This window comes from Melanostigma gelatinosum (assembly GCF_949748355.1).
Source record: "Melanostigma gelatinosum genome assembly, chromosome: 12".
NCBI classification, from domain to species: domain Eukaryota; kingdom Metazoa; phylum Chordata; class Actinopteri; order Perciformes; family Zoarcidae; genus Melanostigma; species Melanostigma gelatinosum.
Window position 1 is genome coordinate 4,589,182 of NC_136645.1, and position 15,964 is coordinate 4,605,145.

Sequence of the window (15,964 nt, forward strand, 5' to 3'; positions counted from 1 at the left end):
ACCAAGAAATATTCAAATGAATAATGACTTTCAGATGAGACGTTCTGCTCACATGTGAGTATAAACTGACTGTAGACTTACTCGGGAAAGTCTTAAAACTAGATTTTGACAATATAAGACGAGTCCATACACGATTAACCAATAATACAGGACCCATTTTACTTATTGTAATACTTTTAGGGGCCACATATTTCAACATAATTCAACAATCAGTCAATCGACACCTAACCTGAGCCTTTCATGGAATCCAGCATTGCCTCAGAGAAGCTTGAACCACTGACTGAAGGCATTTCAGCTCGATAAACAAGTACTCTCTCACACAAAATTGTTGATTCATTTGCTTTTGATCAGCCAACCGCATAACTGAAGGTAGTTTCAGTTACAACATTACAAAATAGTCTTTCACTGGAAAAAAAAAACTGAACTAAAGCAGGAACGTGTGAGTCTGAAGCCCGGAAAAAAAGATGAAAATGTTAGGACTGGTCAACACAAGTCATTATTGTGAGCTATTACATACATTTCTTTACAATTAAGACATAAGTATATCTCAGTAGTAGTGATATCTCAAAATAATGACTTCAAATCACATCATTTTTTTCATGGCTCCAAAAGGGGAAATCAGAATGTTATAAATATGCCGAAGTAAACACAACATGCTTCTTTAAAGCAGCATTAATTAGACTGTGAAAAAACAATGTTGTTGAATTTGTACACATGCAGGATTTCTGCACGGTAAACATTGTTGTCCTGCGAGGCTTGCGGAAGATGATGCACACAACAGGAGTCACTGCACACACACAGTCACCCACAGCAGTGACCCACAGCAGAGCGACAAAAGAGGCGAGAGAGGGTGCGGTTAGGCCGCATGCGTGATACGCACCGACGCAGCGGCACGAATAGAAGCCGCTCATTGTTGTCTGAAGCTGCCAAAGCAGACGGATGTTTGAGTGTATTATTGATGAGGCCATCAGGTCCATCAGTGACAGAGAGAGAGAGAGAGAGATGAAAGAGAGGAAGATGATGAAACAGGAGGAGGACAGGATGGAGAAAAGAAAGTCAAGCTCTCAGCGTATTCCTTTATGGCGGCAATCTGTCCGTCAGGCTGTAGGAGCTGCGTGAGGCTTCACATGCTTCGACGGTGAAGATTCGGTTCTTGATGAAGGATTTTGGAAGCAGATGAAAGCGACTGTCAGTGTTAGCATCCTTTGACAAAGCCCGGGGAAACCTTCTACTCGTCGGATCTCTGAGTTGACGCCAACCAAACACGGTATTTTAAACCTGAAGTAGTTTTTAAGGCCTCGAATTGATTTTAAGTCAGAAGACCCTGAAAAGTGATCTCACTATCTCGTCTTTTTCCACTCACTGTAATGAAATATATATTAGCAGCCTGTGTTTTTGCCTGTCAGGGAATGGGGTTTTCATCATTTTTTGAAAACACCAACATGCTGCTGGAAGTAATGCTGGAATAAATAGAAGTGAGGTCGGCGTAAAGTGTCATGGTGCTGCCGCTGTACAAATGGGAAGAAGACAGAATCAAAGGCAGAGATAAAGGCGGGACTTTGTTGCCGGAACAGACTGCACCAAACCGGAGCGTGTGCAAAAATGAATGCGCTGGAAATAGTTTGATACAATGACAAGAACAACTCTTCCAATCATGGCGGTGTGAGAATTGTTCTTCAGCTGCAGAAATACCTGCAGTATTCCAGGATCGTTGGCTCTGCTCCTCCAGGATAGTTGACTTGAACGTTTCTGGCCTTGCTGAGAAGAGTGTATGAGATGAAGTAGATGAAGGAGAATGGAGCAGTGTTTGGAAGTGGAGTTCAGTTCAGTGTGGATCTGGTCTCTGGTTCTTCCTTTCACCCTCTGACCTCGCCTGAGCAAAAACAACTGAATCGGTAGGATGTGGTCGTAAACTGTCTCCGACTCTCTCTGGTCCAGAGTCAACAAATACAAAAGTTGTTCTTTCCAAAGATAAAGCTCATTCCGCTTAGATGTAGACGCGATGCTATTCATCTTCAAATTTCATCTTTTTTTCACTGAGAATATGATCGGAATGTTCCTTTGATGATATGAATGTAGGACATTAGGTTGATGAAGAATCACGTGACTGTAAATCACGGCTAGATTGTTGTTTTTGTGAGGCTGCGGATTGTTGTCGGGAAAGTTCCCATTCTAAAGAAGTTCATTTTTATATCCTCGCAAATACGAACTACTCAGGAGAAGGCGGATCAAGTTACGTGCGAAGCCACAATAACACGAACCACAAATCATAACGTGCACGTTGTTTGCTTCGTGGCAATGCTTCAGTATGTTGTGATGTTAAAAACACATACTGAGCAGAGAATCCTGACGTTTCAGTGTTTCATATAAAAATACATCATATTTAGAACGGGTGACTCAGCGATATATTTTCCCTGTCTGTCATCCAGGAAGTGAGACCTTCACACGGGGAGAGTGGTTAGTCAGCAAATTGTTATTGTATCATATTTCATGACCGTGTGGAAAAAGTTTTCTTTCGCCTCTTTCTCACAAAACGTGGCGCGTGCTTTGGTTTTATCACGGCACAACCAGTCCAAACAATTGAGTCGATTGCTGAACAGATGTGTGAGAAACCGGAGGTGCATCTCTCCGGAAGGAACAAAAGCTAAAGTGTGTTCAGTGTTTAGCCAAGCAACAGAAACGATGGTTTTTTGTGGAGTAAAAATCCGCACAAATTGTAGCCTCTATGTGCTTGGCATTTTATAGACTAAATTGTTGATTGAATACTTGAAAAAAGTTTCAGCGGAGTAGATAAAAAGCTTCAGCCGTCCGCAGTCTTTTTATTGATGTCGTCAATTCAGACTGAGAAACAGGTTCATTCGGGGTCAGAGTAGAAGCACCGCTGCCCTCAAACGCTCCACCAGCTCCACCTTCTGCTCTTTGTTTCTCTGAATCCATGTTGTACTCCCTCTCCTCTGATAACACTTTCCTTTAATCCTCAGCACAGACAAACTCTGTATCCTGGGGGACATAAACAGCGTGGCCCAAGAACAGTGCATACAACAGTCTGATTATCCATGTTGAATCGAATAACACCAAAAAAGAGGCTCTCAGCTAAAAAGCTCTAGGTTGCGCTGATCTGTTCTCTCTGAACCTGAAGACAATACAGTATCTACACCGGCTTGGAAGCATAGAAGCATCAGTTGGTATTTGGGAGGAAATACTCAGAAGCTGGTGTTTCAGTGAATGAGAGCATGTGAACAGCAGCCTAAATCCCATGTTAAGACAAGTACAGAAAACCCCACAAGTAACAAATCACTGCTCTCCTACAAGCCTGTGCACGGCCTGTCGGCCTCCAGCAGAAGATGATACACTGCTCAGAAGTGTGAGCTCATTATTCCAGCGTGCATGACGAAGAATAATCTACCATATGAAAATGATTACCAATTAGTATTGATACCCAGCACGGCTCATAGAAAAACCTACAAGGGCCATGTTTTACCCAAACCGAATTTCCCCACGAAATACCTTTTCACAGAGATGTTGCACCGCAAATCAACACGCTAAGAGTTCACCGATTACAACAATCAAGAACCAAATAATAGGATGAACAAAATGACAATCAATAAGAAGAACTTAAAACGTGAGAGCTTCTCCATCTTAGCCGATTAGTCGACTCATCGGTTGTTCTGTCCTCGCTCGACTGCCTTTTTTTAAGAAACCCATGAGCCCATCTCTGGTAAACACAAGATGTAGAGTGATTCTTTATTATATATATATATTAAGACAACGCGTGATGATAGTTGTGGTCATCCAAAGACTTACAGATAGGAACAGCACATCTAACGGGCTCGTTTGATTTCCGGTCGTGCCGGTTGAGCCTCAGTTTCGGCTGCCATTTAGAAAGAACGGCGAAAGAAGGAAAGAGAAGAAAAAACATGCAGCGACTGGTGTCCATGAGACGCGAAAAGGAGATCAGATTCCTGAATCTGGCACGAATTTCTGCTCTGCACTGAACAGTGATTTCATAGGCAGCCACCTTGTTCCAACTTGTCATTAAAGAGCGGAGCAGAGAGGGAAAACAAGTGTGTGTGTGTGGGCGGGGCATGTTTAAATGTTCAAACACACTTTTACATTTGCTTCTTAGTGACCCTGAGCGTCGTGATACAGTAACCTTCATTATGTTATCCGAGGCTGATCAACCCAGCAGGTCAGGACTAGCTCTGCTCCAGAGAGGTGTGCACTAAAAGTCTTTGTTTTAGACTCAACCTGGGAATAAATGTCAGGTGAACTGGAGCGAAGACGCTGTAAATATAAAGCAGGATGAATGTCTGTGTGAGGGAGAAACCTGACACCTGGGTTCCGGTTGCAATCATCTGGAAGCACAATAATTGCCCCTCTGTTGAAGCCATGGCTGATGTTAAAGTACAACCTCACACTTTAGATCGTCTCGTTACCTGATTGGTGGGGACGTGACGGGGACGCGTTATGCAGACGGAGGGAGGTGGAGGACGGATTTGTTCTGTCCGCTGACACTTCAGTCGCGGCTCTTCTCACAGTTCATTTCAGTCAAAGTTCACCAGAGTGAGTGGTCTGTACACGAGTACTCCACTATGAACACGCATCCTACGCGGTCACACTCGGGTGGAAAGAGCTCCTTCACTTCACTGATTGTTGCTTTTTAGTGAGGGAACAATAGAGCGACACCGTTTACATCTCTGACTGCTTTTCTCTCTCTCTCTCTCTGTTGATCCTTCACTCACTAAATACCTTTTTTCTGAGCATCAGTGGCATCTTTGCCAGCTTTCTTGTTCCCCAGCTGTGCTTGTAACACTGTTAGTGTGGTGCTGTGACAAAGTCAGACTGCTGTGTCGTCGTCCTCCGGGTTTAAAAAGCGTCAACGATCGTGATTCGGCTGCTGAATGAAGCCGATGGCGGAGCAGGCAGAGGGAAAGTCCACTGAACCGGAGAAAACACACACACACACACACACACACACACACGTACACGTTCAGCTTTGACTGACGAGTTAACAAGTGGGACACAGCGACAAGTTCCCATGTGAATGAGGGACCTCCCCCGTCACCGAGGCAGTGGCTGTACTGTCCGTTCCAGTCATCCGAGGAATGTGGAGCACGCCGCCGTTTCGCTGCAGATTGTAATCACGTTTTTGTTCTCATGCAAAGACGTTGATGCACCAGGAAGAACGAGAGCGGCTTCTTTGCAGTGATTGTGAACCTGGTGATGGTTCCCTGCCTTGCTCAAAGGCACATTTTCTGCTGTCATTCAGTAGAGCAGAAGTAGATCAGCTACATAAGCCGGAGCCTGACCGTGAAGTGCTCTGTCAGTGATGGTGAGAATTTTAAAGTGTATCCTAGATGCTACAGGAAGCCAGTGGAGAGATCGGAGTACGGGGGTGATGTGAGACCGTCGGTTTGTCCTGGTGAGTAATCTGGCGGCAGCGTTTTGGATGACCTGCAGACGGTTAAGAGCAGATACACTGAGTGATGTGAAAAGTGAGTTGCAGTCGTCAATGCGTGTAGAGATAAATGTGTGTATGATCATCTCTAATTCAGGTGTTGATACTACAGATCTCAGGTTACTGATATTTCTTAGATGGAAGAAACATGGACAGCTGCTTAACATGAGGGTCAAACGACATTGTTCCAGGAAGTCGGTCCCTAGCGCCTCCTTCCCCCATGACAACACGCATGATGGTGAAGGTGATGGTGATTTAAATGGTCATGGACAGACAGAGAAGCCACTTCAGCATTCTCCTTGCAGTGCAGTTTGGTTTTGGAATCTGTAAACTCTTGTACAGACAGAAAAGGAGGAAGCGCTCGTGGCCCGCTCTCTTCGTGGCCCGCTCTCTTCGTGGCCCTGTTTCTCTGCGGGCCGTAGAAGAGGGGTGTCCTCTCTGTGGACCGAAGGAAACGGGGGCAGGGCTGTATGTGTGTGCGAGTCTAATATTAGAGTGTGTTTGAGTCACACGGTAGGCCCTACTTCCTGTTTTCAACTGTCCCAAGTTTACTTCCCAGAGAAAGACTGGAAGAGAGAGAGAGAGGGATGGCTCCCCAGGTGCCCCCCCCCCTGCAGCTTGCGTTATCTTTCATGTATCTGCCGTCCTGTCCGTGTACAGTATGTCACTTGCAGTACGACGCAGTGTCGTCGCACAGATGTGGAAGGAATGCAAGATGAAGAAATGAGCTTCTCTTGCTTTTCCTGCTGCTCCTGTCAGCACCACTGGGCTCGAACTAAACTACAGTCAAATCGGACATACTTTTGTATTTCACCATGTAATTGTTCTGTCAGAGAGGTGATTCTTCAAGGATCTATTGTATTTCATCTCTAAAGGTCAATCCTGTTGTTTTTTGCTTTGTCTCTTACATCTTTCTGTCTTGTTTTAAGCTCTGTTGTTGTGCTTTATTATGATCATGTTGATGGATATTTAGACCGTCGGTAAGGCACAGATAGTCTTTAACACAGCCACTGGAAGGCCTCCAAATCTTCTAAGATGTAGTTCTTCTTCTTAACTAAAATAATTGAATATGCAATTGTGTTAAAACACAGATAGTGATCAATAGAGTGTGTGTGTGTGTGTGTGTGTGTGATTGTTTTTATTCATGTGAATAGAGAATATCACGAAAAAGGAGGAAAACATTTCCACCTTGCATCTTTTTTCTTTTTCTTTTTTTCCTTCAAAAAATGTTTGCCAAAAGGCACTTTAAAGTGAAATAAGTGAGCTAGAAGTAAAACATACTGTTGACCTCATCTGCTTACTTCATGAGGGAAACACTTGCATTCGATAACCACAAAGTGCCATGTCAGCTGAAACCACGTTATCTAGATTCTGGAACATAGACGCGGATGTGACATCAGGTTCAGAGAGACGAAAGAAGCGATCAGCGCATCGGAGCGCTGACATGCTGCAGTCAGAGCTTGTGAAACAGGCCGAGTGAAGTTTACACATCACAGTTCCAAGTGGAAAGAGGTCAAGCGTCTGTGGAATGCCTGCAACATAAATCACCGGTGAGAGCTCCACACGGCAGAATCAAACGTAGCGAGGAGACGTCTCCGTTTCCTCACGAACAGGATGAGGGAAGAGAAAACGCCACGTCGTTCTACACGCACACACACACACACACACACACACACACACACACACACGTACAAAGGGTACATTTATAACGCATGAGATGAAAACCCTTTTATCATCATCGCTAATGGATTGATGCATTATCAATCGATTGGCCGGTGCTGCTTTAAGTGATTTGCCTTACAAAGGTAATGTGTTTGATGCAGCATTATATTCATCAACCGCTGTGTTACACAAATACATACAACAGTCCTGTCTTCATCCCAGGTTGGGAACTCAATTTATAGGCATATTTTACATTCGTGTATTTTGTGCCAAATGGTGCTTTTTTAGACCGTGAACTCGTTGACTGTCAGACATTCAGCCTGCAGTTTTAAAGTCCCTCAGTCTGGTTTTGGAGCTGTGATTGCTCCTCCGCTCTGTTGTTCATTGCTTTCTTTTACAGACAGCTCGCTCAATGTTCAGTCACACTGGCATTTGGTTCGAGTCCACTTAATTCAGTGCCATTTCTTTTTAAGTTCCTTAATCAATGAGTCTATCAGGTCACTGAATATTATGATAATTGAACGTTTCAGTCGTTTCTTTCAAGCTCAAACAGCCCAACATTCTCCGGTTTCAGCTTCTTTCTTTCTTTGCTGCTCGTCGTCGCCACATGTGATGGTATCACAAACATCTTTGGGTTTTGGTTTGATCGTCTGATCAGAATTTAGAGGGCATTTCTCAATTTTCTTGATTGATAACTTGAGAAAAACAATGATAGTTGTTGTCGTTACTGTGATGGAGTCCTCATAAAAAGGTGTACATGCAGGCGTATCAGTGTGGCTGCACACTCTTTTCATTTAGGCATCTATTCGTGGGTGTAATACCAATGCAACATAACTAACATGATATTGTTGTGTTTACACATCTATACTATTGTCAGTAAAACTAAGTCTGGGTGGCATTTAAAATGTTTCTTATACGTTTTAAAATTGAAATACAAGCGCCAAGAATTTTGCCGAAATGAAATGATCTAAGATTTTATTTTGGTTCTGTCTAATCCAAAACAAGTAAGTAAAACAATAAGTAAATAAGATGACATATCTGACTAACGATTCTGTACCAGATTACAGTTCTTTTCCACTTTCTGATGCCCAGTGATAGGACACATTTGAGTGGTTTAAAAGACATGCTGCATGTTCTCTTTCATGGTCGCGTGATCACATTTGGTCAGTCAGCGACTTGTACTGAAGGCTAAAGAAAACCCCCCACACTCACACTCTCCTCCTCTTCAATAACTCCCCCGAGACGTGTGCCTCTCTCTGTGTTCGTCTGTCCAGTGAGCAGCTGTAGGTCTCTGTGAGGGTGCATGCAGCCACATGACTCCGGCTTGACTCGGGCTCATGTGACGCTGTGAGGGCTTTGGGACAGCCCTCGCTCTCTGTGTGTGTCTCAGAGGAGTGCGTCTCGGTGCGATTAGGTTCAAATGAAGCTCATGAAGCCCCAGTTGACAACATGTGACGTCGATGATTGAATAAACCTCAGTCAGAGATATGAAAGGCTTTTTTTTCTTTTAAATCCTTGAAGGTCCCTTAACATGTCCACAGACACGTCCTGTCCTGGGGCACCTGATGACGTTTCCCTGAGTGGAAAAGTCCCTTCTATCCACGCGATACACAATGCAGCCCTCTAAGCACTTAACAAGCCCCGAGCAGGACCGTCTTCAAAGTTCCTCCTGGTGCTCGTAAAGCCGTGCTCTTCGTCTGCACTGTGTCTCGTCACTTAATGACCTGCAGCAGGACCGCTAACTAAACAAGTGGAGTCTGTGTCACAAGTGATTGTCCGTCTTTCAGAGCCATCCATTTTGAAAAAGACAGCAATTCACCATATTCATATTTTTAATTTCGCTCTTTTGTGAATCTATATCGATTGTTGTTGTTGAAAAACCTGTTTGTTAGATACGCAGTTCTTACAGTACAGAGTAATCCGCTTTGGTCAATTTATAAATGCAGCAGTTCAGACGTGTGTCATGTGGTGTGTTCAAGGCCTTTGCAGCAGGGCGGCCTGTGCTCTGCAGTGTGCTGTTCATGAAGGCCAGTGAATCTTTAAGAAGAGCTGATGGTCGACTAAAGCGTCAGGTATGTTTTGAGTTCTGTGCACTGGGGGAAGGACAATATGATGCACTGTGTGTGTGTGTGTGTGTGTGTAAGATAATCCAGAGACAACTTGTTTTTTGTTTTTGAGGCATTTCAACACGTTCAAGCAGAACACAAAGAGAACTGGTTCAATACCAAGAACAAGCCATAATGTAGGCCGATGTGTTTGTGTGTACACTTGTGTGTTTATACAACCATATAACCCATTCATGCTGTAAACGTTAACACCAATGCATCTTGTCCGCCTTCATCTTATCTTCTAAGTGAGTTTGTGTGTGTGTGTGTGTGTGTGTGTGTGTGCGCGTATAGGTGACTGCACACACTGCAGCAGAAGCAGATGGGTGAGTGGGCGGCCTCTTCCTCTCTCCTCCACTCATGCTGAGAGCGAGGGAGCGATGAAGAAGAGCATTATGGAGGAGATAAGCGTACAGAGTGCAAACATTATGAATTCAGGCTCATGATGTATGAAGGACCCTGTGCATCCTCCAGAGTATTTGGGTTTTTCTAGAGTGAGCCAAGTGACGTACGGTGAATTTGAAATGCAAAAGAAAAGCCGGATTCTAATATATCGTGTATTAGAGACTTTATTTACATGTTGTACATGAACCTTTGAGAGTAGATTGCCGCTACAATATCTTGGACCTCCTCCTCCTCCTCCTCCCTCATCAACCCTTCCATGAGTCAGTTTGATGTTGATGCACATTTCTCTCCTCTCCATCTCTCTTCCGTTGCAATGATCTCGATCTCCATCTGTGTGAAACCACAGAGAAAACACCAACTGCCGCTCTTTGCACAGATGCATATTTGAACTCGCGCGTACAGCGCATACAAATATTGGCAGAGAGGACCTCTCTGGCATATGTGCACACTGTAAGCGACCAACACAATCACTTTGTGCCACACGACGACAGATGCATCTGTTGGACGATCCAAATGGATGGATTGCAGTTTCTAATATCTCAGACTTTAAAGTGGAGTCGAGCCACAAACCTGCACAGCATAAAACAACTGCTGCTCAGCATTGGCTTCAGCATGCTGATCGACACCAGAATAACAATTGTTTTTTTATGATCTTAACTTCCCAATGTTCCCCCTCCAACCAAAATGACCAGAATAGAGCGTGCGGGACATAAATCAGCCAGCAGCTCTTGTCTCTCTCTCTGTACCAGTGAGTGGGTAGAGCTGATAACTGGTAGCCCTGCATGACTGAGATAGATGTATCCATGCTGTCAAATCCACGTTCATGCTGTTCTTTTCGCTGAGAACTGGGTGAACAGTGTCGTCCGGCTGCAAATGGTGTGATCCATTAAAGCCGACAATCTGTGTTGGAATCATTTGAGGTTGACAAAATGTGAATAAAGTGAAAGCAGTCAGAGCACCGCCTGATCGATGCTGGTTTACGGAGCCAAGCAGAGACGCGACGGAAACCTCCCGAAAAATGTGACTGTACACGCCGGGCACCGCAGACATTGCCGCTGAAGTTCGATTGGACACCAGAGCCTCATCACCATCCAACTCTTCCATACATTTCGGTTTTCTTACAGCTCTGGAGTTGTGTTGGGCCACACGTCGTCAGAAAGAAATGACATGCTCAGCGCCATCCACCGCAGCATGTCGAGCACATAGAAGCCTCAGAAGTATCAATCAGGCATTGTTTATCCTTGTTGCTGATTTGCTTATCGTGTAAAATTGCACTAACACAGAGTGCTACAAAGATTAAGAATAAATATTTGCGCCATAAAAATTGATTTTGAATGCTAAAGGTGAAGAATACACGTGATACTTATTTATTTACAGCGAACAAAACAACTTTCTCCTGACTGTACAATTAACTGAAGTCTTATGTTCATGAGGCAGAGAAACTGTCTCTGTGCGTGTGTGTGTGTGCGTGTGTGTGTGTGTGTGTGTGTGTGTGTGTGTGTGTGTGTGTGGCACCATAGCTGGCTTGTTCACAATGCTGCAGCATCACTTATTCAACAGGGACAAATTAGGCATAGACAGACACGGCTAAACAGGTAGACAGGCATGAGTGGCTGCAGACAGGAGGCTGTGTGTGTGTGTGTGTGTGTGTGTGTGTGTGTGTGTGTGTGTTCGTGGCTGCTCATGTTTGTTTGAAGTAGAGACCATCTGCGTATAATTGTCCTCCAGTACCTGAATGTGTGCTGCATCTCATCTGTTCTGCTCGTAGCTGCTTCTCTTTATTTATGTGTGTCCATTTGTTCATCATAAATTGACTCACACATCGACGGTAAGAGGTGTTCATTTCAGGGCGTCCATTACTGCTGCGTTCTGTGGGATATTTCAAGGTGCACTCAGCAGTCTGCTCCCTGTAGAGGTTGCAGTTTCTCTCTCGACCGTACGGCCGGTCTTTCTATTGTTGTGAGGACTTTTCTTTCTGACTTTTAGCCCTCGAGAGAGAGTGAGGAACGTTTGTCCAGTCCTCACTTCATGAAAGGCGGTTTAAGGGTTAAGACTCTTATTTAATGGTTGCAGATCTAAGTCAGTTTATTAGTCATGGTTAGTACTACTTGGTCTGTACAAACTGTTGTATAATGTGGCCTGTGGCTTTGGAGGAGCTTTGTCAAGCCTGAGAAAATAACTAAGGACTACGAGGGACTGAAAGGCAGAGTGTCTCTGCCTCTGCTGCTTGGATTCTAATCTTTTTTTCCTCTCTCTTGCAAGTCTGCAAACTTTATGGAAGTCCACACTCGTTGACTTCGGACAAAACTAGAGTACCGATGGTGTGACGCCTCGTTCATTTTTTCGGTAGTGTCAAAAAGTTTGAATCCAAAGTCAGGGTGTCTGAGTTTTAACCTTCTTTCCTTCTTCTTTCATTTAAGATCTTGATTGAAAGCATCACTTTGTCTACTTTAGACTTAAAATGACGCGGGCAAAGTCCAACACAAGTCAGATATTGTCTGTAACGAATGAACTTTCTAGCCCTAACAAAGGGTTCGTTTTAAGAGGCGCGATTGCAATGAGGGTCCTCACAAGCATAGCAGCTCAAAGGTGTGTGTGTCTGTGAAGGGTCTGCAGTGTGTCACTCCACAGAGTCTCTGTCACTGAGGACAGATGAAACACAATGTCCTCCTTGTTCTCTCTCTCTCTCTTTGTCTCTGTGTGCGTCTCACTCATTCTCTCTGGGCTTTTTCTCTCTGGGTCTTTTGATTCTTTTCTTTTCTTGACTACGTCCATGCGACCGCTGCTGATTTTGAAAACAGCATCTTTTTTTACAGATTTCTGAAACTGCAGAAACACACGCATGACACCTCGTCCTCTTCGTCCTCTTCGTCCTCTTCGTCCTCTTCTTCTCTGGTAAACAAGGGGTTGTGTCTAGATGGTTACCCACAAGTTGTGAAAACGTGTGAAAACCAAGCATTCAGCGTCAATGCCTAAACTCAAGTTTCTAATCAGACTGTAAACATCCATGGACTGTGTATGAGAAGTGGACGTAGTCGTCGTGATGTAAACAATCGGTTTGCAGGCTGCGGTTGTGAAGCCGTCGCCATCTTGCATTTTTGCAGCCAGTGGACGGGAAGTGACCGTATTTGGACTGCGGGGGAGTGACGTAGAGACGCCGCACACACACACACACACTCACACACCGTGCTTCAGATACTGGTAGGGCGGATTGAGGGAAACCTGCTCAATTGAGTTAAAACCTGCAATTTAATTTGCCTGTGTGTGTGTGTGTGTGTGTGTGTGTGTGTGTGTGTGTGTGTGTGTGTGTGTGTGTGTGTGTGTGTGTGTGTGTGTGTGCATGTGTATGTGTGTGGGTGTGTGTGTGTGTATTTTCCCCGTGCATGAGCGTACAGTTTCAGGAGCTAAATAAATTCAATTTGACTTTGACTCCCTGAGTAATACGCAACACACTATGCACACACACACACACACACACACACTAGGACCTTGCCGTTTACCACATGATGAAGACCATGTGATGTTTGAAGTAGCTGTCCTGGACCTGCAAATGAAATCTGTGGAAATACATCAGTAGCAGCCATCAGAGTAATTAACGGTCTCATGATGTGATATTATTACTGGATATGTTCTGTTGTAGTTTAACATGCAAATACTGTAGGGACAAGTAAGGACATATTGTACATCGTGGTATAAAGATGTTACAGTGTGTGGCTACATGGAGATCTGTTAGCCATGGATGTACTAAGGAAGCTGGTTATTATTGTCCCACTGGCCAAGTCCTTCTTCCTCCACTGGTGAAGAGGGCATCCCTCCTGCCTGCCCTTCCAGGGACGTTGGACCTCGTTGACCCAGCGGTCAGCTCCCAGATAAACAGGGAGGAGGAGAAAGCACGGTGCATCCGTCATGTGTATGCGAATGAACACGATACGTCACATGGAAGAGCCTTTTCCTTCCTCCGCCGGCTCTATATTTAGTGAGATCTGCACCTGTGGGTCTGAGCACGCTCAGTAAACAGCTGATGAATGGTGGGCTGTGACTCAGAGGAAGGGAGGCGCTGTGTGTGTGTGTGCGTGTGTGTGTGTGTGTGTGTGTGTGTGTGCGTGCGTGCGTGCATGTGGGATATTTGGGGACTTTTTATATTTTCATGAATTCTCCTCTATGTCTTGTTTCATTGCTCTGTATAAATCAGCAGTGCTTTAGCAGGATGTGCGCAGTTTATGATGTGATATTTTTAATTGTTGATTAAGTTGCCTAGAAATTGTCAACAACACTGCTAGATGCCCCTATACAAGATCCCCGTGCCCACAGCAATGCCTTTAAGATGTCATATTGTCTGGTGACCAGTTGAATAAAGAGTCATTGTTCCTTAGATTGAGGTATTTGAATGATTTGATTTTTGCAAAACAAATATTTCCTTACTCCATTTTTTTCAATCTCTTTTCAGTTTATTTAAACCAAAAACGTATTTATTTATTATAATTATCTATTTTATATGCCTCAATATACGCGTGAGGGGGGTTGGCTTACACGGGTTTCTGATTTTTTTTTATATTTAATTCTGTAAATCTTTTAATCTGTAAATCACTCCGTGCTTCATCTTAAAAAGTGCTCTATAAATAAAACAATTATGATTATTATTTATGTGAGCAGAAACTGGCTGTCCTCTCTGCAATAGCCATGGTAATATTCTGCCACCCTCATCCGTCAATCTGCCAGGACAACTTCCCTCCTTCCGCTCCGTCTTGTAGAAAATGCAGATGGATGGTAATAATTATCCTGTTAAACCTCTAAATGCTCCCCCCCCCCACACACACACACACACAATAAATAAATAAAAAATGTGTTGTTCCTGGAACAAGCAAAGACTGGATGTGAAAAGAGAGCACGTTAACAAACAAAACAAAGTAATCCCCCCCCCTCTCTGCACTTTCACATTGGAACAAGCCAACAAACTTTCTCTGTCCTCCCCCTCATCCGTCTCTCCCCCTCATCCGTCTCTCTCTCTCTCTCTCTCTCTCTCTCTCTCTCTCTGCTTTCCATCTCTTACTGTATACATTACTGAACCCACGCCTGTTCGCCTTCGCTGCACCAAGTCTTCACTTAGTACTGTTCACTGTGCGTGTGTGTGTGTGTGTGTGTGTGTGTGTGTGAGGGGCATGCTCACGCAGAGACACACACACACACACGTGCACACACACACTTGGCCGTGTACACAGATGCACGTGCGGACTCGCAATCGAGTTCAGAGCAGCAGTTGTCTTCACTCCCTCGAGCTTCTCTCTGGTCCAAACACATTGGTACTCCAGTGTGTGCGAGTGTGTGAGAGTGTGTGAGACGTGTATATATGATGTGTGGGTGTGTGACAGGATATGTGTCAACCTCTAGTACGCCACAGTGTGTGTGTGTGTGTGTTTTTCTTCCAACCTTCTTTCTGCTGTATGTTACCACATTACCGCCGTGTTGCAAGTGACACTGCGAGATTTCGGCCAAACAGGAAGTTACGATCACACAGTTTCCCACAGGCTGGCAGCGTATTTGTGGTGGTGGTGTGTGTGTGTGTGTGTGTGTGTTAAGATTCATTTTTCCGATGTCAATACATTGTGGAAAATATGCAAATACACCTCAAATCTTCATATTGATAGATTTGTTGTTTTCACAACTGTATCTGTCTCGACAGTGAACGGAATACATTTTGTTCTGTTGATTGGATAAAGACAAGCAATGTTATGCAATTATTTAGAATATTGTTAAAAGCATTTTTTCATTACCTGTGTGTCTGCAGATTGACCTGGAGCCAGAGGGAAAGGTGTACGTCGTTATCGACCTCTCGGGATCTTCAAGTGAAGGTAAGACAAGTCAGACTTTTACATAAAGATCAGGGTCAACTCACTGCTGTTATCTCTTATATGTCGGTTATCCCTTGCTCTCTTCTTTCCCCTTTTTTATAACGACACAAAAGAGCTGTCGCATATCGGTCACAGAAGCTTTTAGTCTAAAGTGACACTCGTCTCAAAGTCTTCCCTCCTGTCATTTGTCTGTCGATGGGGACTGAGGCAGCAGGATTTAGTTTTCTGTTCAGCCCTTTTGGCTTCAAACACTAATAGTAGCGACTGAGTTCCTCTTATTTTTACTCCAGAAAACTGGTGTTACCACATTCAGAAACATGAAATGCACAACTTCTGTGAGAATGTATGTGGAAGTTGTGACTTTTATGTGTTTGAGCGGCGTTTGTAAGACCTTTCATCAACTTTGATGAGTATTGCATCATATCACTGAACCTTTAAGAGCAGCATATCTTATTCATACATGATGAAAACACAGATTACTCGTT

General features: G+C 44.1%; 1 protein-coding gene across 1 annotated transcript in view; it reads left to right on the forward strand.

Annotated features, from left to right (window-relative positions):
* LOC306785886 (protein kinase C epsilon type-like) overlaps positions 1–15,964 on the forward strand; it is a 44,062-nt gene that overhangs the window by 651 nt on the left and 27,447 nt on the right. Inside the window, exon 2 of the mRNA XM_079280444.1 lies at positions 15,416–15,479. Coding sequence (XP_079136570.1) covers positions 15,416–15,479 — 64 coding nt within the window. The remainder of the gene's footprint in view (positions 1–15,415; positions 15,480–15,964) is intronic.